Source organism: Mycetomoellerius zeteki, unplaced genomic scaffold (assembly GCF_001594055.1).
Source record: "Mycetomoellerius zeteki isolate Tzet28-1 unplaced genomic scaffold, Tzet1.0 scaffold578, whole genome shotgun sequence".
Classification (NCBI taxonomy): Eukaryota; Metazoa; Arthropoda; class Insecta; order Hymenoptera; family Formicidae; genus Mycetomoellerius; species Mycetomoellerius zeteki.
This window is the reverse complement of record NW_017257586.1, coordinates 110,846-132,217: the sequence shown is the minus strand read 5'-3', so window position 1 is coordinate 132,217 and position 21,372 is coordinate 110,846. Positions and strand designations below refer to the sequence as shown.

The following is a 21,372-nucleotide window of genomic DNA, read 5'->3' as shown; positions in this document are numbered from 1 at the left end:
TAGGTCTGTTCTTTTTGGCTAAACTTTTGCACCAGTTCATCTTTCTTCCTTTTCTCTCCAGGAGGAAAGAAGAGGAAAAAAGATGAACTGGTGCAAAAGTTCAGCCAAAAAGAACAGGCCTGATTCGGCTTTTTGTACTACTTACTACCAGCGCGAGTTGTGATTCGCCACTGCTTTTCCGCTTTCTGCTTTTCCATCAAGGTGTGAATGCGCCCAACGAACGATTGGTTCCTATTCGTGGATCGACAAATAAGAACCAATCGCTCGGTGAGTAGACTGCATTCCAAAACTCATTTTAAAAAAAAGTGTTGCAACCTTTGCCCTGACTGTATGATCGGCCACTGCTTCTAGGTTACCATACTGGATATATATATATATATATATATATATGCATGAGCTACATACATACATATAGATACATAGCAGTAGCAGTAGTGAGTGGTAGCAAGTAGTGAGTGGTAGTAGTGATTAATAGTGACTGAGGTTTTCTGCTGTTGGTTTGTTAATCAGAGTCAACTAATAAAATTTTTTTGCAGATAAACACTTGTACATTTTAGTAACAATTTAATAAAAATATAAGCATTTCACAAAAACGTTTGCAATCCCGAAAATAAACAAAACTTTAGATATAATGCCGTTGGCAACTCTAACGGCTCCTTGGACTGAGCATCGTACAAATGAAAAGGTAAAACTCAATTTCTCCCAACATTCTTGAGTTGTAATGTTCTTGGATTGTAATTTTCTTTGAAACAGCGAATTCCAAACCACTGCGACTTTTTCAGAAGAATACTTGTTCTTTTTTTTGTTTCTTTTTTCTTTACTTTAACATTATAATAGATTATAAAATACCTCACCTTGAAAAATACTCTTATTTTCCGTCTTTTGCTTTTGTTTAGCAAAGTACAGAGATTCTTCCAGCTGAAAATCAGGAAGAAACAATGATCACTCAAGGAAATTTAATTGAAAGATCAAATGGTTGCTCGGAATCTCACGAAATTGAAGTACGTGATATGACAAGGGATGGTTATGAGAAAGCTGAACCCTCTCATTTTGAATTATTAAAAGTTCTTGGCCAAGGATCCTTTGGCAAGGTAAGAATGAGTGTAAAGTGCATATGTAGGGTGTCACATAATTCGCCTGACAACGCTCGTGGGCAGGTAAAGCAGACTAAACTGAGTCGAAAAGTCCTCTATTATTTTGTAATTTTCGCAATAGTTAACAAGATATTAATTATTAAAAATTGCTGAATATTGGTCTTCAATAATTTTTTTCTCAAATACTATCAATTTTACAAAAAAACTGCAATAGACAAAAATTATTTATTTTCTTCTCATAAAACTAAGAATTTTTTCAGAATTTTTTATTAACTTTTTAGTACTGCATTTTTTTATTTTTACTATCATAAGAATATACAGTATTAAAAAATTCTGAAAAAATTCTCAGAACTTTATGAGAAAAAAATAAACAATTTTTGTCTTTTGCAGTTTTTCTGTAAAGTTGATAGTATTTGAGTAAATAAAAAATTATTGAAAACCAATATTCAGCGATTTTTAGTAATTAATATCTTGTTAACTATTGCAAAAATTGCAAAATGATAGAGGACTTTTTGACTCAGTTTAGTTCGCTCTACCTGCCCATGAGCGTTGTCAAATGAATTATGGGACACCATGTATAATATTTAAATATTTTTTGGTACTTTGTACAGCATACATATTTTATTTTACTTCTTCAATACTTTTATAGGTATTTTTAGTAAGAAAAGTTGTTGGAAAAGATAGCGGGACTCTATATGCTATGAAAGTCCTGAAGAAGGCAACTTTAAAAGGTATCTCAAAATACTATAGAATATTTGCAATTTGTCTCAAATTATTGTAGTTATTGTATTATCCACTTCTCTTAGTTCGTGATAGAGTTAGAACCAAAATGGAAAGAAATATACTGGTGGATGTGGAACATCCATTCATCGTCCGGCTGCATTATGCATTCCAAACCGAAGGAAAACTTTATTTAATTCTAGATTTTCTAAGGGGTGGTGATCTCTTTTCCAGATTGTCTAAGGAGGTAACATTGTTGCTTACAAATTGTTATATATATCGTATGGTCTATACTTCTCCACAATTAGCATAACCAAGACAACACAAGCAAATATTGTGTCTTCCAACAAGCGACATAATGCGACACAATGATTATGTCATCTTTGTTTAACATTGGCAAACAACAATGATGTAATGATCCATTGTGTCACACTGTATCATTTGTGTCGCTTGTGGGAAGGCACACATTGTTTTCAGACAAAACACAAGGCCTGTTCTTTTTAGCTGAACTTGCACAGTTCAGGTCTTCTTTTTATTTCTCCAATATAGAGAGAAAAGGAAGAAAGATAAACCATGCAAGAACTAAGCTAAAAAGAACAGATCTATAACCATTGGAATAAACTCAAATATATTTATAATTATCAATATAATTAATATTTCAGGTAATGTTTACAGAAGAGGATGTCAAATTCTATTTGGCCGAACTAGCACTTGCATTGGATCATATACATAAACTCGGAATTATTTATCGGGATTTGAAGCCTGAAAAGTTTGTATTGTTTACACACTACTATTATATATATCATATATTTCTTTAACAAGCATTGGCTATTGAAATATTTAATTAACCATTTTTTTTATGCGATAGCATTTTGTTAGATACAGAAGGCCATATATCTTTAACAGATTTTGGCTTAAGCAAACAACCTTTAGACGATTCGAAAGCATATTCATTTTGTGGCACTGTTGAATATATGGCACCAGAAATTGTCAACAGAAAAGGACATACTTTTACGGCGGATTGGTGGAGTTTTGGTGTTTTAATGGTTAGGGTTAAACTTTATATATACCACATCTAGATCGATATGATTACTGAACGTAAATTATCATAGCTATAAAAGAAAAATCAAAAAGCATTATGTGACACTTTTTAAAATTTTCAGTTTGAAATGCTGACAGGTGCTCTTCCATTCCAAGGTGCAAATCGCAAAGAAACGATGACGCAAATTTTGAAAGCTAAACTCGGCATGCCGCATAATCTTTCATCAGAAGCGCAAGCGCTTTTGAGAGTATTATTCAAAAGGAATCCAGCAAATCGTCTTGGATCTGGTAAAAGGCTTGCCTTATCTTACACATTTTATATGTTTTAAAGAAATAATGGAGTTTAACTTCAGTAACGCATACCTGCTATCGTATGTATGTGATCGTGTAGAGTTGCTTTATCAAATATGCAAATCTTTTTATTTCTTAGGTGGGGTGGAAGAGATTAAAAGCCACATTTTTTTTGCTACCATTGATTGGGACGGTCTTTATAAAAAAGAAATAAGACCACCGTTTAAACCAGCTGTTAGGGAGGACGATGCATTTTATTTCGACAGCGAATTTACCTGTAAAACGCCTAAAGGTAAGTCTCCTTTTTGAAAATAGAAGGAAAAGGATGGACATAGAGTTGTCAGTAGAATTCTCAAGTTAATGATTATATAAAGTCACATCCTGATATTCTTGCTATAAAAAATACTATGGCATATTTTTTCAGATTCTCCTGGAGTACCACCTAGCGCAAATGCTCATGAATTATTTCGCGGATTCAGTTTTGTGGCACCCTGTTTACTTACGGATGCGGATCGCGTTATATCTCCTGAATATAGACACTATGATAACATTAGTGCTATTTTCCCAACCTATGTTAATCCTGTTTCCGTAACTGACGAATACGAATTTAAACATGAAATTGGCAAAGGAAGCTACAGTGTGGTTTACTTAGCTGTTCATATAACATCCAAGATGGAGTACGCTGTAAAGGTAAAGTCCTGTATAAAAGTTGAAACAAGATGTATCTGTGAAAAGATATGCGAAGTAGAAATAAAAAGTTAGCTAAATGACTTAACGAAATAGGTGATTGAGAAATCGAAACGAGATCCGACGGAGGAAATAGAAATTCTACTACGATACATTTTAACGTTGAGAGCGGTTCATGAAGACGATAAACGAGTCTATCTAGTATTGGAACTTTTACGCGGTGGTGAACTCCTTGATCGTTTGCTACAGAGACGAAATTTCACCGAAAGGGAAGCTGCCGAAGTCATTTACACTGTTACAAGTGTGGTGCATTATCTCCATGAGAACGGAGTAAGTGTAATCTTGAAATGTATAAATATGACAAACTTTTTGTATACTTACTTCAATTTGTACATCTATACGAAATTCATCTACATACGACGAAACGATGAAGTTGTTGCTTAAAAAAAGAAAAAAAATAGGTCGTTCATAGAGACTTGAAGCCATCAAACATTCTATACACAAAACTTGGTGGTGATCCAACAACACTTTGTATATGTGATCTTGGCTTTGCGACACAATTAAGAGCGGAGAATGGTTTGCTAATGACGCCCTGTTATACAGCCAACTTTGTAGCACCTGAAGTGTTAAAACGTCAAGGATATGACGCAGCATGTGACATTTGGTCACTTGGAGTTTTATTGTACATCATGCTAGCTGGGTATCAAAAGCTTTGAGAATGAAATAATTAATATATGCAATTATAAAATGGTCAGAATTGATTTTATTTTATCATGTGATACATAGATACACGCCCTTCCGTAACAGTCCAGGAGATAGTGCCAGCGATATATTAGATCGTATTGGTTCAGGATATATAGACGTGGAAAGTGGGATATGGTGCCATATTTCCAACGAAGCTAAAGAACTAGTTAAGAGAATGTTGCACTTGGATCCCACTCGAAGACCTACGGCAACTATGATTTTAAAATATCCATGGATTGTAAATCGACATCGTATTCCTCCAAAAGTATTGCCAGACGTTATTAAAGATCCACAGAGCCTGAAGGTATATATTATTATTGAAAAGTAATAACTACGAAAACTACTTTCACAAATATTTATTTCGTTAACAGTCCAGACTGTTGTCATTGTTAATAATAGATGCATTTGTAGCATCTATTTGGAAATATGTCGCACTATTCCTTTTCTATATAACATTTTCAACAAATTTATATAATTCACATTGGATCCTAATTTCAGATGGCAGTTGCAGAAACATACAGAGTAATAGCAAATAGTCCAAGATCACCGCATATTGGTCCCGTGGTTATGTCTGAATTGGCACGTCGTAGGACACAAGGCAAATCCAGTGGTCTCACCCAAGTTTAACTTTAATATCTCTTGTACAGATTAACTTTTATCTCAAGATAGAAGATACTTAGGAGAACAAAATTATGTTTTAAAGTATAAGTAGCTTAAAGTGCCCATATTGTAAATGACATTAATATCGTCGTGGAAAGTATATAACGAAACATTTATGACAGTGAGCCGAATGTGATATTTATTTATAGTTAATTGCGTAATGATCGAAATAAGCAATTAGTTACTTTTTAATTATTTTTTTTTTATACTTATAATTGCTAAATCTTATAGATTTAGCCAATGAAAAAGTGTTGCCTGATATAATCGTGTTGAGCTATAATCAATTATAATTTAATAATTTAAAGATTTCGATATATATTACATGTAAAATTTTATCTGTGCAATGTAGTTAGGTCAAATTAATTTTTTGACTTGATGTTTATCGGATAAGTATGTGTCTCTTGTATGCGTGTGTGCGTGTATTTCCGCCTAAACTCGTGATTTGTAATTTTAAAATACTTAAAATCTCGATGTTTATGTGGATTTAAGTTTAAAAAAATTACAGTAACTGCAAAACGGAATAAATCATGTAATCATTGTTTTATTGTAATGCTTATCCTTAATGATTTGTTAAATAAATTGATAATTGTATAAATTATTTTTGTGTTTTGAAAAAATTCTCGTAGAGTCGTTTTATTTTTGAGAAAAGTACAATCTTAAATTACATTTTCTTTAAAATAATGTATAATGCGATTTATATACTCTTGCGACTGTCTGTTAGAAAAGCCGTGTGAAAAAGCAGATCAACGCGCAAAACCGGCAAAAATCTTCATGTAAGCTATTGTAAAAAATAAATACATCTAAAGCCGGGAGCACATAGAAAAATATAAGGCCGTAAGACGTAATCAGTAAGCGAATTGGCCAATCACAGTCGATTATTCTTCTTACATTCAACTGTAATTGGTCAATTTCTTACTCTTACAGCCTCATCCATTACTGATACTGCCATTGAGACGACGTATCACGATTTCCTTACTGATTACATCTTACGGCCTTACGTTTTTGTATGTGTCATGGGCTTAAATATGTATATATACAGGGTGAATCTGAAATAACGTACACTAATCATACAGTGTTATTCCTAATAAAAAACTGAATCCAAAAGTCCTCTACCATTTTGCAATTTTCGTAATAATTAACAAGATATTAATTACTAAAAATTGCTGAATATTGGTTCTCAATGATTTTTTTACTCAGATACTATTAACTTTACAGAAAAACTGCAAGAGACAAAAATCATTTATTTTCTTCTTATAAAACTCTAAGAATTTTTTCAGAATTTTTTATCAATTTTTTAGTACTGCATTTATTATTTTTACCAATATGAGAAAATACGGTATTTAAAAATTCTGAAAAAATTCTCATAACTTTATAAGAAAAAAATAAACAATTTTTGTCTCTTGCAGTTTTTCTGTAAAGTTAATAGTATCTGAGTAAAAAAATCATTGAGAACCAATATTCAGCGATTTTCTTTATTGATACTGCCATTGTAAACTATGTAACAGACTTTACGCCCGTTTTCATTACCCCAGCACGAATTCACGCTGATTTTTTTAGCGTTCCAGCGTTACATTGCACACACACGCGCATATACGTGTATAGTTTAGAAAAACGGTTGTTTCTGACTTAATAAAAAAATATTGTGAAGAGACAAGAATTAAATATTATTAAATATTGCTATCTCCTGAAGTTAAATATCGCAAGCAGATTTGAAGTCGAATGCGAGCAGAAATTGGCTCACAAATAAGAAATTGTTTCAAGTTTTGTATACGAAACAATCTGCAACAGTTTTTCAAATATTTCTGGTATTATTCGAAAATATTTGAAAAATTTTTCTCTGTCTTCGAAAATCATTTCTTGCACCAGATTATTGTTAGTCCCTTGTACTACTCGTCTTTCAATAGTAAAAATTGGTCTAACTCAAAATTTTCGAGCATTGCGTCTAATGCAGAATCTCTTTTCTTCTCTTCAGCTCTCATTAATTCATATATTATATACATTTGAACTAATTTTCGTCGAACAGTTTCTTTATACAAAGTACTTTCCGAGTATTTATAAATTCTCATGAAATTTTTTTCATGAAGATTTTCTGCAGTGCAACTGAAGTCCTGTTTGTGCTTAATTAATTCTGTAATAACAATTTTGCAATCTGTAAATCCAATTCGGAGATTTTTCACCGAATGGAAATGATGGAAAAAAAACTTTAGCATCCCCTTAAAAAGATATATCTTTATGAAACTGTTAAACATTAAAAAAATTTACATCATATCCTTCTTAACAGTAACATTTCATACTTTGGTAATCAAGCTCGAATATTTTCTTAAAGCTATATATACATGTGTAATAGTTTGTACTTATTAAGACGTAGTTAGAAAATATGTTAAATAATTAAAGATTTGTATCACATTTAATGAAGCTACCTCGTAAAACAAATTAAATATTTAAAAATAATTAATTCTTAATTAATAATTAGGAACTTAATAACTGTGACTTATAATTAATAACTTGTATCACATTTCATAAAGCTATTTTTTCAGTTTTTACAAAAGCAGTATGCTATGCATACTACAAAAGTAGTATGTATGATATGCATCTTTGCTTTGTTCGAATTTTCCCGCACTGACTAGGAATCAATATGGCGGATGCACATTCTTGCTTAATATAGGCTGCGGTCCACTTGACGCTACAAACGCTTCGAAGCGTTTGAGCGACCAATCAAAACAAAGAATTTTACGAATTGACTAATCAAAGAATGCTTCGAAGCGTTTGTAGCGTCAAGTGGATCGCAGCCATAGGCTGTGTTCCAATCAAGAAGACTAGAACCAGGAGAGTCAACTCGTGCCAATAGCGGTAGTGGGGGTGAGGCAAAAAGTGGCGACGGATAACTTCCCCCACTCTTGCGCTTCATTAGTCCTCTCTGTCGCTCTATATAGTTGTCGCTCTATCGTTCTATAATCGTCACTTTGTCGCTCTTATATCGAACTTTCACACAATGCGCAGTGCAGCTGCACATCGTGTGAATAGCCGCGGACGTTTTTTGACTTACCCCCACCACGCGAGTTGACTCTCCTGGTCTCTAGTCTTCTTGGTTCCAATATTCACTGACAGTGCTGAAAATGTGTAGTACACGTAACGTAGACTGTAGATTTCAGCGCTGACAGTGGATTTTGGAACACAGTCATAGTACCCTAGACATAAGGACCTTTTTCCTGTAACCGCAAAATACGCCCGCGCACTATTGGCCTCTGAAGAAGTGAATGCAAACTACACAACGATATCCATTTTTTTGCGGTGCTCCTAATGGAAATAAATCGTTGAAATCGCTGAAATAAATCTATCAAATTAATATTTCAACGATTTCAGCGGTTTATTTCCATCAGGAGCACTGAAAAAAATGGATATTGTTTTGTGTCGTTTACATCTCTTCTTCAGAGGGCAGCAGTGCGCGGGACATTTTGCAGTTACATGAAAAAGGCCCTCGTGTCCTCTCTCATGTTTCTCTCTGCACGGGTATCATGACATCCCTGTTTAATCGTTTAATGTTCGGTAAATAACAAGGATGAAGTGATAACTGGACGGGATAACATTTCTGAACACGCCAAGTTAATGAGAGAGGCTCTAAGAATCGATCTAAAAAACCAAAAATCAAAGGTAAAAGAATCGATTTTCTAAAAAAATCAATCTTGGATCGAACATCTCTACTTTAGTTGGTACATACATGGTGGAATCTGGTGGAATCATAGATTCCACACATCTGACACATCGTTGACACCACGAGTACATATCGTATGATACGTATCTCATTACCAATATTGGTTGACTAGACGGCTAAAGTTTATTATATTATATTATATTATATTGTGCTTGTATTTTGTTTTATACATAACTGCGATCATTTGCTCCTGTTTATGTATAGAGTGCCAAAGGTAAGAAGAATCGTTGTCGGCGCTATATGTGTCCTAATTGCAGAATGCATATTAGTTAATGATTCATAAAGATTGTATTTTGTAAACCTAAGGCCCAGTTGCACCAACATTACTTTGATTTTAAGCAAAGCTTAAATCTCTTGTCTCTCCCACTCTCTCTCGGCTTTAAAGAGAAAAAGTGAGAGTTTTAAGCCTTGCTTAAAGTCGAAGTAACGTTTGTACAATCGGGCCTAAGTTACCTAAGTACAGCCTGGAGATAATCTGGTTAACTATTACTCTTCTTTCTCTATTATTGTAGATAAGATTTGTTATAAAAGAACAGTAAAAGCGTACAAATTGCTGATTCAATGTGCTGGATTCAACATAAATAGTTGATCCAAAGCATTGAATCAACTGTTAGAATATTTATGTAATTAACAATTTTCAAGACAATCCACTTATTTATACATATAACAAATTCACATTACATCGACAAATTTCATCCGATGCCCGTTTTATTATAGAAAACCGTTGAAATCATGATGCTATAAATAGCAATTGACCAAAGCTCTCAAAATGACACTTATATTATTTTATTTGAATGTAAAATGATATTAATCTTATTTACACTGTTTATCTAGCGTAATTTTTTTTTTAATATAGTGTTTTGCCAATTTAATCGATAAGGAAATAATTATTTATTATTTCGAGATAAAAAATCACTGATCATATACATATTTATGATTTTAAAATTTAAAACTAGCATCCGCTAGTTATAGTTATATTCTCATTCCATTCTTTTATTATTGAATTACACAGAGTCAGAATTTTACTATAAGCGGCCATCATCCTTTTAATCGCTATGTCCATACAATGGTTTAGGACAATAAAAATAGGTATGCAGAATCCACGGTTTTATACATGGTATCATGACAAAAAAGAAAATTTTAATCTGACAAAATGGCACCACATAAATACTGTGCATTTGAAAGTAACTGTTCAAGTTATCTATTCAAATGTCAAAGTATAGCAAATAAAAGACAGAATAGGAGGGAAATGTATTTTCAGGCTGTTTCAACATGATCCACAAAGGATTACGTCCATTAGTACTCTGTGGTCCATCAGGCTCTGGAAAAAGTACTCTGATAAAGCGATTGTTTGATGAATTTCCTGATACCTTCAAATTTTCGGTGTCTCATACTACTAGAATGCCACGGTCTGGTGAAGAGGATGGGATTCACTATCATTTCACAAACAAAGAAAAAATGCAAGAACAAATAGAAAATGGAGAGTTTATTGAAACTGCTGTATTTAGCGGGAATCTATATGGAACGAGGTAAATATAGACAAATATTAAATAATTGTGTAGAAAACGATATACAATATTTTTAAATAAAGTGCCATTGTAGCAAACAAGCGGTTGAAGATGTACAAAGTTTAGGAAAGATATGCGTGTTAGATATTGACATACAAGGTGTGAAACAAATAAAACGCATCGATCTGAATCCCTTTTACATATTTATAAAACCACCATCTGTTATGGAATTGGAGCAACGATTAAAGGCTAGAAACACAGAAACTGAAGAATCTTTGAAACGTAGATTATTGATTGCCAAATCTGAATTAGAATATGGTATGCTTTATACAATACGCACAATTAATACTATAAAAAAATTATTTAAAATTCATACTCATGTCTAAAACTTTCACATACTTGCTTATAGGTGAAACACCTGGTAACTTTGACGTTGTTATAGAAAATGATAATTTGGAAGAAGCGTATCAGATTTTACGCAATTTTGTATTGTCTAATTATAATCCTCATTGCCATACAGGTGAATCAAATGTTTTTTATTTCTTTTGATATTAATTTTTCTATCGTGAGATAGCATAAATATCTTTATGGCCAAAATATTGTGATTGGTAGTGCAATAACATAATAATCAAATTATAAGAATTAATATTTTATATTAGTATTAATATTTTATAGAAGTAACATATCTCTGTATCAGAAAATATTTTTTAGACAAGACAACAAGCTAATAGTCGAGAATTGAAATCTAATGGATCCCTGAATGTAACTCATATCTGGACATGAATAACGAATTGTTTTCCATGATGTTTTCGCAAATTACTATTTCGGATGTATCTGATAAACATGTAATTAAAAGGTACACACACACACACACACACACACAAATTTTAAATGTTGAAACTGAAGCTAATCCATATAATCTACATCTTTACATTGGCTGCGTTCAGCAGAGAAAGCAGCTTTGCAACTGTTGTAAAATTCTTCAATACGATTGGTTCTTGCTTTTGGTTCCTGACAGATCTAAATGTATAAACCAATCATATTGAAGAATTTTACAACAGTTGCAAAGCTGCTTTCTCTGCTGAACGCAGCCATTGTTGCATATCTGTATTTACCATATTTTTAATTGCAGATATTGCCATTCTTATATCGTATTCCATACTTTTGCATTAAGCCCAATCTGATAATTTTAAAATAAGTAAGTGGTATAGAAAGAATATCTTTATTCCCTCAATTAGTATATAAACGTGTAGTAGCTAATTTTTTTTATCAAATAAGAAATCCATTTTTTAATGGAGATGTGAAAAGAGTTTTTTTCGCGCTAAGATAAGAATTTTAGCTTAATGTTCAAGAAGTAACTCACAGAAATAAAACGTAAAATTATAGATGTAGATAACTGAGACTATTCACCAAAAAAGGTTGTGTTCCAGTAGAGTAGACTATGTGTAAAGTACTTGCGGTTTCATCCTTGTATTTATCTTCATGATCAATATAGAAGCGTCGGAATGTAGTTACTTCTCGTTTACATTACGATACTTATATTGGATTTCATACAAGCATCCCAACTATATAGAATTAAGATTATAAAAAGGATTCTGTAAACATTCCTATAATATTTTTATCGATAAATAATAAGCTTGTGCAGAAAATATCTAAAATTTGATACGTCCACGTTTGTTTCACTGTGCATACAATTCGAAGCCTGTAATTATTTCTTAGCTGGATGAAAAATTGATAAGATTATATATATATATATATAATATATTTACCGAGTAATCTATGTGATTAATGTAGAAAAATCATCGAATCGCGAGTAGGCTAAGTTGCACTAATAATGTTGTTAAACTGAATATGTCTCTACATGGTAGTTAGTAAATTAGACAGAGAGAGAATATCTTTACTTTTAAAATTAACTTTTAAGATGTAATTAATAACTCTTAAAAATAAGTCACAGAAAATATTTTATTGTAAGTACGTTATAAAGAATTGTGTAATTATTGCATGTATATTTAATGGTATATTCAATAAATAGTATTGAGCTAGTACAGTCAGTATTATTTAATGATATGAGATATAGCCAGTAAACAGTATAAATCTAACAATTAATTAAAATTACATACATTTTGTTTCTATGAAATAGTCGGATAAGCAGTGGGTTGTAAGCGATGACGATGAGGGAATTCACCATGATGATGACGCGTTTTGTGACGCGGTTGTTCGCTTATTTCGATAGACGTTACTTTGACATTTTCTCCTATTCTATCGCGGGTATCATTGGTGATTTCTTCACGAATGAGATTGTCACCGTAAGTTCGTGGTGTAGACTGGTCGATCGGCGTCTCATTTTGTTTGTCCAGTCGCGGAGGCATTGGTTTCTTGAAAAACATGTATCTAACTAATTGAGGCCGCGGTTGAAAAATGTTCTCTGGAGGTAATGAGTCGGAGATATCGATCGGCGGTGGTATATCAACAGCTTGTGTTTCGCTGACACTCATTTCGTTTTGACTTCCACTCGTATCGACTCCTTCGAAATATATAGGTCTTTCTTTTGCATTACGCACATCCAATTTTCGAGGTAACGACGTCTCAAAACTCGATCGTTTCGACGAATCCATTTCAACAAATTTACGATTTAATGGAAACATATAACTACCGCCTTCTTCATTTTTATTAATTTCTCTAGAATGGATTCCCAGCTGAGGTCGATGGACGGTACGATCGAGATATCCTTCAAGAGTGTTCCAATTTTCTAGATCACGGGAAATCGCTCTTCTAACGAGCTTAGAAATTTCTTCGATATTTATAGTTTGCGAATTTTTATCATCATCGAAAGTCGTTGAACGTTCATTGGAGAAAGGTGCGAGTTCACTTGCAGTGTCATAATTGCGTTGAGATCCTATCATTTCCCATTGTTTTCTCGGTAAAATCTCGTTATCCACAATGACGAATGATTCATTAATCGTAACAGGATGATTTGCAGTTTCCGAATGCGCGATGCGCTCGAAGGGCACCTGAAAACTCGTTTCCAACACCGTATTTTGATCAGAGTAGGGCTTTTGCCCATGATTATTGTGAGTGTCCGGATAGTATGCCTCGTAAAATACCGGTCCCTTGTCCAAGTTATAACTACCCACGTATCTAAAGAACAATCGATAGTAAAATTTATGTTCAGATTACTACCCAAGTGTCCATAGAACTTTAAATATCGAAAAATGTTTTGTACTTCATATCTTAGGCTGCATTCCGATAATCATATGCCAATAATGAAAATTTGTAGTACACATATAAGTAACATGAATTACAAATTTTCAGTATTGCAGTGAACATCAAAATGCATTCTTAATAATGATATTAATATTTAAAAACAATGTTAAATAAAAATTTTTAATAAAATCTGCGTTTGTAAATTACAAGTCATATTCCTATACACATATAAGTATATATATATATTATAGAAATATTAATATATAAAGAAAAGTTTGCTAGAGAGAGTAGTTTAGAGTTTTAAGATTTAATATTGATTATTAACTCTAGAACACACATCTTCCGAAAAATACTGAAAACACATAGAGATATACATTAGCTAGAAGATAGCTTCGGTTTAGAATAAATTTTTAGATTCTTTTTTTATCTTAAAGTTGAAAATCGATTGAAAGTTGCAAGTAAATTCCAGTACTGCTTTAGCATTACAAAAAAGTTACGAAAAAGTAACAAATTTTTACTTTTTAAATAATGCATTATTTTTTAAAATTAGTAACGGGTAACGATAACGAATTACTTTTTATAAAAAATGACGATAACGCGTTATTTTTATAAATTAAATAACGTTCCTAGCCTTGATAGTACATTAAAGATAGTAATAATTACCTAGATGTTTTCGGATTCCACACAACAGCAGCGGCAGTAGCGATGATGGAAGATACATCTATGAAAGAGTATCACATACTTATATAAATATATACATATATTTACATCCTGCAGTTTAATATAGATTGAACATGGGACAATTTGAGTACATACCTAAACAAATAGCGATTATAATTGCTGGCAATAGTGCACATCTTTGAAAAGCCATGATTCTGTAATCGAGCAACGACCCACGACTGAACTTCTTCCTCATCCTTCTCCTCTTCTTCTTCTTCATCAAGAGAGAGAGAGAGAGAGAGAGAGAGAAAGATACGTAGGCTCGTTGTGCGTATTTTCGTAGATTCTTAAAATAAACTCTGTTTCTCTTTAGAATGTTGCTTTAGCGTCCACTCGTTAGCGCGACATCATTACTTCAACAATTATATCACGAAAAGAAGACTTTTTTTCATGCAATCGATAGATGACATAGCCGATAGCGTATTTCATGTTCGAAAGCGTTGTGAATGAAACAGATGTTGATCGAACTATCATGATCAAATCCGGTATTGTTATGTGAGAATATATAAATTGTGTGATGTGTGTGTGTGTGTGTGTGTGTGTCGAGCCAATTCATCAGATATAAAGTTTTCTCTAATTAAAATAAAAATTTCAAATTGTACTTGAATGTTTAGATCAGACCTGTTTGAGGTCCACTCCAATTTGGGCTCCGGAGCCAAAACGCAAAGCCATCGACGCAAAAAAATTCAATGTGAGTAAGATTTCGGGGACTGTAAAGTGTCGATACATCTGAGTGAATTTAAGCTTATATCAACACTTTACAGTCCCCGAAATCTTACATTGAATTTTCGATTTTACATTTTGACTCCGGAGCTCAAATTGGACAGGCCTGGTTTAAATAATCACCGATGGAAAGGCTCATAGAGCTAAGTCAATTGAAAGTGAAACAGGCTGATATATCGCAGTCTTCGACCGCATTTAGCAGAAAAAGCAGCTTTGCAACTGTTGTAAAATTATTTAGTATGATTGGTTTTGCCTTTAATTCTTTATTGGATCTAAATGTATAAACCAATCATATTTAGGAATTTTACAAGTTGCAAAGCTGATTTTTCTGCTGAAAGTGGTCGAAGACTACGATATATCAGCTTGTTTCACTTTCAATTGACTTATCTCTATGAGCCTTTCGTGTACCAGCATGAACTAGGTAATGTAACGATAATTTACTTATTATGAAGAAACAGCGACTTGTATGATGACCTCTTGGCGAAATAAATTTCCGTGAGAAACACCACGATGCAAGAAAGTAAACCAATCGTAAGCCCGACGAAAGTAAGAGAGTAATGCTCCATGGTCAGTTTAATCTTTCTCTCGCTCTTGTCTATCTTTCTTTTCTGGTTAGCCACGTATAGCGGATAAGCCACTTGCTCATACCACAAACGAAGGAGACCTATTTGCTGCATTCGTAGCAGTAATCCGTTGATTCTCTCTCGGTACGGTGAGTGAAGCCTCATTACGTAAGACAACATGAAAGTGGTCGGGCATTCCTCAACTACGTGAAGTAAATTGTTGCCGTCTACATCATAGTACTTAGACATGTCTTCCAAGTCGATCGACGAGTGACGGACGATGCTGATCATATTCTTACCAACGGCTATTTCGTAGGTAGGCTTTTCAGAGACTAACAATTTGACTTTACTCTGCAATTTGTTATCCAAAGTGGTATTCCCCGAGAATGTATTCTCCTTTAAGTTTTTATACTTGGTAATGATAGTAAAATTCGAGCAAGCGATATCTTCCAAAGTATTTAATTCAGGATAATGAAAGGGATCGCTCAAGCTGAACACGAGGCAACTTTGATAGAGACTGATGACGATGAGTCCGAAGAAAAGTGTGCCGATCAAGAAGGCTCTCTGAGCGGTCGTGCTATCAGCGCGGGCGCTACCACCGCTCTCCTTCAACGGATAACACAAAGTTTCGATGAGATCGAAGCACGACGAAACGTAAGGATGTATTCTCAGTGGTAAATCCGATCGCTGTGAAAGAACGTATTTCGTCGTTCTCGTCAGGGGGAGGAGAATGGGCTTTTGCCGACGAAACGAAATGCTGCAGTATTTTATGAGGAACCATAGAACGGACACGAGAATATTGTATATCGCGAGAGCCACCCACAGATTAGACGCAAATGACATTATTGGCATATATGATTTCGGCACGAAACCAGTTGTGGGTGCGATCAAGCATAGCTTGTCCTCATAAAGGCTAGCTGTGAATTCGTACCTTCGATATTCCTCATATTGATGAACAAAGAAATTGATAATGATTAACTCCGACTCACCATCTTCGATGTATTGAAGAGCACGATAAAATGGATCGTAACTTCTGTTAAATGAGTTGATCGAATGAGGAAGATCAGTAATATGAAATTTAGTTCTCATCGCTTGCTCCAACAACGACTTCGCTTTCACGTCCAGTTTGCTGAAATTGTCTTTAATATTCTTCAAAGGATTCGTTTCAATATCTTTCCAATCTGAGAACATGACCACGGGTAAAGGATATCCGTTCAAGTTCTCAAAGTTGGCGTAAAGCTCCACACTATCTTCCTGGTCCATTAAACAAATCTTACGTATGACGCCGTATTTGTTTTGTCGATTCTTTTCGAACGGTAGATATCTTCTTAGACATCGAAAGTCGTCTTCTATCGAAATAATGACGATCCTATAGACACCGTAGATCTTCCAAACTGTCCGAAAAATCTCTCGCGGCGAAATCGTGATTGGAGTGGTGACAATTATTAAATATTGATTGACAGCCTTCCAGATATGACTTTGTTCGTGCACAAAATAATTCAAAATATTCATACTATCGATGATGAAAATCCATGTAAGATCAACGCGACTCTGCCACGTATACTTCCGTGAGAGGTTGTTTGTCGTGATTTTGTAGCTAACGATAGATTCGCTCGCTACGTACTTGGATAAATGATGTACGAAGTTAGATCGACTATCGGAAGAAACGAGACAAAATATCGATGAAGAGAATATCTGCTTGCTTCGAACGTAATTCAAAATAGTTCTCAAGTTTTCATCTTCCACCGATCTCGATACGTCACTTTTTACAATGATTTTGTACGTTCTATCTGCCGTAGTCTTCGCCGCCGTTATTGTTGACAACATCAATAAATAAAGCAATATTGTCGACGACATTATGATTGGCGAAAGTTTTTTAACTGTATTGATACAAAAGCGATGCAGCAGGATCTGCTTCACAAACAATGATAAAACAAGTCAGAAAGTAAGGCACGAGTTTTATATAGATACAGATCAACACATATAGTTAATAAGCAAAAAAATATAGTTAAAGGTTGTCGTTAGCAGATAGAAATCATGGATGATACCTATAGATAGAAATACCGAGAATTAATCGCGACACAAGAATATCGTTAACGTTCGCTCCAAGTGGTTTTATTGCATGTTGACGAGTTCGTACATACGTATCACGTACATCTAACGTTGTGATTAATATTCGATGTTTCGTGATGACGTGAAATTGAAGAGGGAGCGTACATTCGCTGCGATAGCAATTCGAAAAGAAAATATTAAAATGAAATTTATCATCATCACAAAATGTGTTCTAGGAAGAGTTCGAAATTTACCTTTTTTTCTTTTCATCTTCGCTCATTAGAAGACACATTGTCTGTCAAGCACCGTAACATCGGAGAAAGTGATGTGAGTGATGAAATAGATGGACATCCATTCAAATATTTATCCAAATATCCTTTACGTTCTAACAAGAATTCTATTATATCGCTGAAATCGCCAGCGAATGCATATTTACTTTCTTCGATAATTATGCAATATAAAGGGACAGTTAAAATTTATTCAAGGTCACTCGGGGTCATGACCTTGACAACATATGTCAAGGTCAAGGTCATTGGAGGATAGTCCCTTATTTGCATAATTAATCTTTCTTCCTCTGCAAAATATTAAAATAATGTTATTGCACTATTGCTTTATTATATGATCTGGATGTGCGTTTATTTAAACTTATAGCGTTTTTTACTGGTAGAACTGGTGCGCACTCAGTACACATTAAAACTGTTGTACACTAACCTAATCTGAATGTAAAAGTAATATATTTAAATTAATAAAATATCTAACGTATATTTTATCAAATATCACAATAAAATTTATTGAAGATTTCATAGTTTAATTCGTTTCTACATTTTTATTAAACGTACATCTTTACGTCGATTTGTGTACAACGGCTTTAAAGTGCGCATCAGCTCTACCAGTGAAAAACGCTATTAGATAGTGCCAAGGAACAATTTAAAAGAGAAATTTATTATATGTATATTGCTGAATATGAAACGACTGAAGAATAATCGTGACTACGTTATATTTGCGTAATTCGCTTAGCTTATTTATCCTGTACTAGAAATGTTATCTCGTTTCCCTTCTTATTTTTTTTTCAATTCCCCAATATTTACTTCGGGTAAATTGAGCAAACGTTTACTTCCCTTCGCATACGTCAAGTTCACGACGGTCATTAAATTAAAAGCTTAGTTATGTGACGCAATGATTCTCACGCATGTAAATACCAGTACTGACTTCCGTTAACAAACGAAAGCATTCTATTTGCTTTTTTATATTTTTCTATAATTCCTATTACTATTTCAAGGGAATAAAATTAATTGAAAATGATAAGGAATGTGAACAACTAATATTATAATACGACTACTATATCCATATTCCACGCAAGCAACTCCAAGCAGGGAGGGGGGGGGTGGAAGTCGCTTCGCGTAAAAGTTGTGCGCCCCTATGCAATGGGGGTGGTGGGGTGAGAGTCGCTTCGCGCGGAAAGTTGTAAAATATACTTTAAAGCAGAAAATTTCTGTTTCATATAGTAAAAAGGAGGCATCATTTTTCAAACTTTTTTTGTTAATAACTTTTTAACGAAGGACGACCACCACCTAAAACAGCTGTTGGAGGTCACTCAGGGTCATGACCTTGACAACATATGTCAAGGTCAAGGTCATTGGAGGTGATTCCCCTTTTCTGTATATTTACCGATTTTTATAAATAACAAATTTATTTATAGTCGTACATACTATTAAAAGTGTAATATTTAAAATTTTGTATCACTTTGTCCAACGAATTGGGTCATGTCTACTAATTGTCCATTATCTGGTATTTACTATTTCATGATACATTTACTTTATGTATCAAACACAAAGTGTGACTAAGGGTCTATGAAGTCTCTTGAAACGTTATAAAAATACGAAAAATAATGGATAATAAGGCGATAGGCAATAAGCTTATTTTTATTGGACCTTATCCACAATCTAAAGAACGTAATATATTCGTGTCCTTTATAAGCATAGAAGATATAACACCCTCGAGGAAACTCGATCAAAGATAAACGTACCCAAAGTGACGCGATAATTGAGGGAGAGACGAAAAAAAGGATCAATAAGAGTAACGATAAAGGTGAGTAATGTATGATTTATCTGTAAATAATTATTGGAATTATTGAGTATGAGCGAAAATTTGAAGTGTTCCAGTGTCAGTGTTAGATCGTATGAGAGAGCACTCGCGTCCCTTAAGATTCGCAAACATGGTACGTTGGTATGTCTTTACGGTAAAAGTAAATTGGTGAAATTCTTTCTTGTTGCTTGTAAATTTAATTGATTCTTCTCTACAGATAATTTGTGAATTTACTCTGCTGGTATTCGCTTCTTTGCATATAGTATCAAGCAGCAATTGCCAATGGTATAACGCTATAGAATTTTGGAGTAACGTCGTTTGCTCTATGAAAGATATTAAAACCGTGAAATTTCACGGTGTGCTTGAGAGTAGAAATACTAGTAGAAGGAACGCTATTTTTCTCGAACAATATTTCCAAGCTTTTGTAAGCGATATCACTCACAAGTGCGAGACAACGATTTTGTCGAAGATTTATACGCCTCCTGATTCAGAAAATCTTTTCGTGAATAACAACGTCGACGTAGCTTACAGAGTTGTAAAATGGCCATCGTTCTCGAAGATTATATCCGACGACGCGCTTCCTTCTCGAGTAATGCCATCGAATAACGTAGCTGGAAGGAACGTGCACGTAATTCTCACCAGAGATGTGCATTCCTTCGATCAAATTTCGAAGGATGGTACGATATTCGAATGGAATTCGCACGATCGATTCATCGTGCTGCTCGCTCGTTTCCCTGCAGAAGAACATGAACTGTCAAACGAATTGAACTCGAGAATCGATGATATTTTGAAGACATTGTGGTTCAAACGTAAGGTGCACAAGGTTTTTGTCTCCGAGGCGATACTCATAAACGACACCGTTCGAACTGATCGAACTGTTCGCACTTACAATCCATTTATCAAAGTCAACAATTCCGGTTTGTAGATTTTTTTCCTTAGAGTAAATTCATAATGCCATTGACTATCGTGAAATAGTTAGATGGATACATAAATTATTTTATACATCCGTAATTTCTATATGTATACCCGTACAGCACAAAAATATTGCAGCAACATTGCAGAAAGATTTCATTGCAAGATTGCAACATTGCACAGATATTGTGAAATATTGCTGCAATATTTCAGCAATATTGTAGCAACGTTAAAATGTCCGTTTCAGAAATATTGATATGTAATGTTGCAGCAATATTACAATATAATATACATATATGCAATATTACGTTTTGCACACATTTGAAGAATACTTACTGCATATTACAGAAACATTAATATTGTAAGTAGTAATGTTGCAGCAACATTGCTGTAATATTGCAACGTTATTGCAATATTTGTTGCATATAATATAAAGATATAATAATATAAAGACATAATGTCGTATTTTATTTGCATCCGTTGTATTATGTTACATTTAATTCCTATTTTTAATTTTTTTTCTTTAATATATCAATTGTACAGTATAAAATCTTACAATAAATCAAAAAAACAAAAAGTAAAGGACTCTTAATTCATACTATTATGCCCTTTTTTATCTTATTATTGTTTCAAGAATTAAGAGTCCTTTACTTTTT

At 33.7% G+C, this 21,372-nt stretch overlaps 4 protein-coding genes and 1 pseudogene across 7 annotated transcripts; 3 read left to right on the top strand and 2 right to left on the bottom strand.

Annotated features, from left to right (window-relative positions):
* The first annotated feature begins 439 nt into the window (after window positions 1-439).
* LOC108728016 (Ribosomal protein S6 kinase II) lies at window positions 440-5,394 on the top strand. Its single transcript, XM_018456355.1, has 13 exons — window positions 440-685; window positions 897-1,091; window positions 1,744-1,825; window positions 1,901-2,061; window positions 2,477-2,583; window positions 2,683-2,860; window positions 2,978-3,143; window positions 3,286-3,438; window positions 3,571-3,836; window positions 3,930-4,163; window positions 4,295-4,533; window positions 4,620-4,881; window positions 5,076-5,394. The coding sequence occupies exons 1-13, from the start codon at window positions 632-634 to the stop codon at window positions 5,202-5,204; spliced, it is 2,226 nt and encodes a 741-aa protein (XP_018311857.1). The 5' UTR covers window positions 440-631; the 3' UTR covers window positions 5,205-5,394.
* A 3,356-nt stretch (window positions 5,395-8,750) lies between these two features.
* LOC108728042 (guanylate kinase) lies at window positions 8,751-11,679 on the top strand. 4 transcript variants are annotated; one of them, XM_018456391.1, is made up of 6 exons: window positions 8,751-8,888; window positions 9,962-10,038; window positions 10,211-10,478; window positions 10,552-10,775; window positions 10,867-10,977; window positions 11,169-11,387. In XM_018456391.1, the coding sequence occupies exons 2-6, from the start codon at window positions 10,005-10,007 to the stop codon at window positions 11,183-11,185; spliced, it is 654 nt and encodes a 217-aa protein (XP_018311893.1). In that variant the 5' UTR covers window positions 8,751-8,888; window positions 9,962-10,004; the 3' UTR covers window positions 11,186-11,387. The 4 variants fall into 4 exon arrangements, 3 of the variants coding, with proteins under 3 accessions (XP_018311893.1, XP_018311895.1, XP_018311894.1); XR_001936872.1 differs by lacking the exon at window positions 8,751-8,888 and adding an exon at window positions 11,590-11,679 and having other exon boundaries at window positions 9,970-10,038; window positions 11,169-11,313; XM_018456393.1 differs by lacking the exon at window positions 9,962-10,038.
* Window positions 11,680-12,545: 866 nt separating this feature from the next.
* Window positions 12,546-14,601, bottom strand: LOC108728041 (uncharacterized). Its single transcript, XM_018456390.1, has 3 exons — window positions 14,478-14,601; window positions 14,325-14,382; window positions 12,546-13,595 (listed from the first exon to the last, which is right to left on the bottom strand). Exons 1-3 carry the CDS (start codon window positions 14,599-14,601, stop codon window positions 12,587-12,589), a joined length of 1,191 nt encoding a protein of 396 aa, XP_018311892.1. The 3' UTR covers window positions 12,546-12,586.
* Window positions 14,602-15,541: 940 nt separating this feature from the next.
* Window positions 15,542-17,524, bottom strand: LOC108728015 (uncharacterized). Its single transcript, XM_018456354.1, has one exon. It carries the CDS (start codon window positions 17,522-17,524, stop codon window positions 15,542-15,544), a length of 1,983 nt encoding a protein of 660 aa, XP_018311856.1.
* A 2,410-nt stretch (window positions 17,525-19,934) lies between these two features.
* The window catches only part of LOC108728043 (uncharacterized), a 4,013-nt pseudogene continuing 2,575 nt past the window's right edge, over window positions 19,935-21,372 (top strand).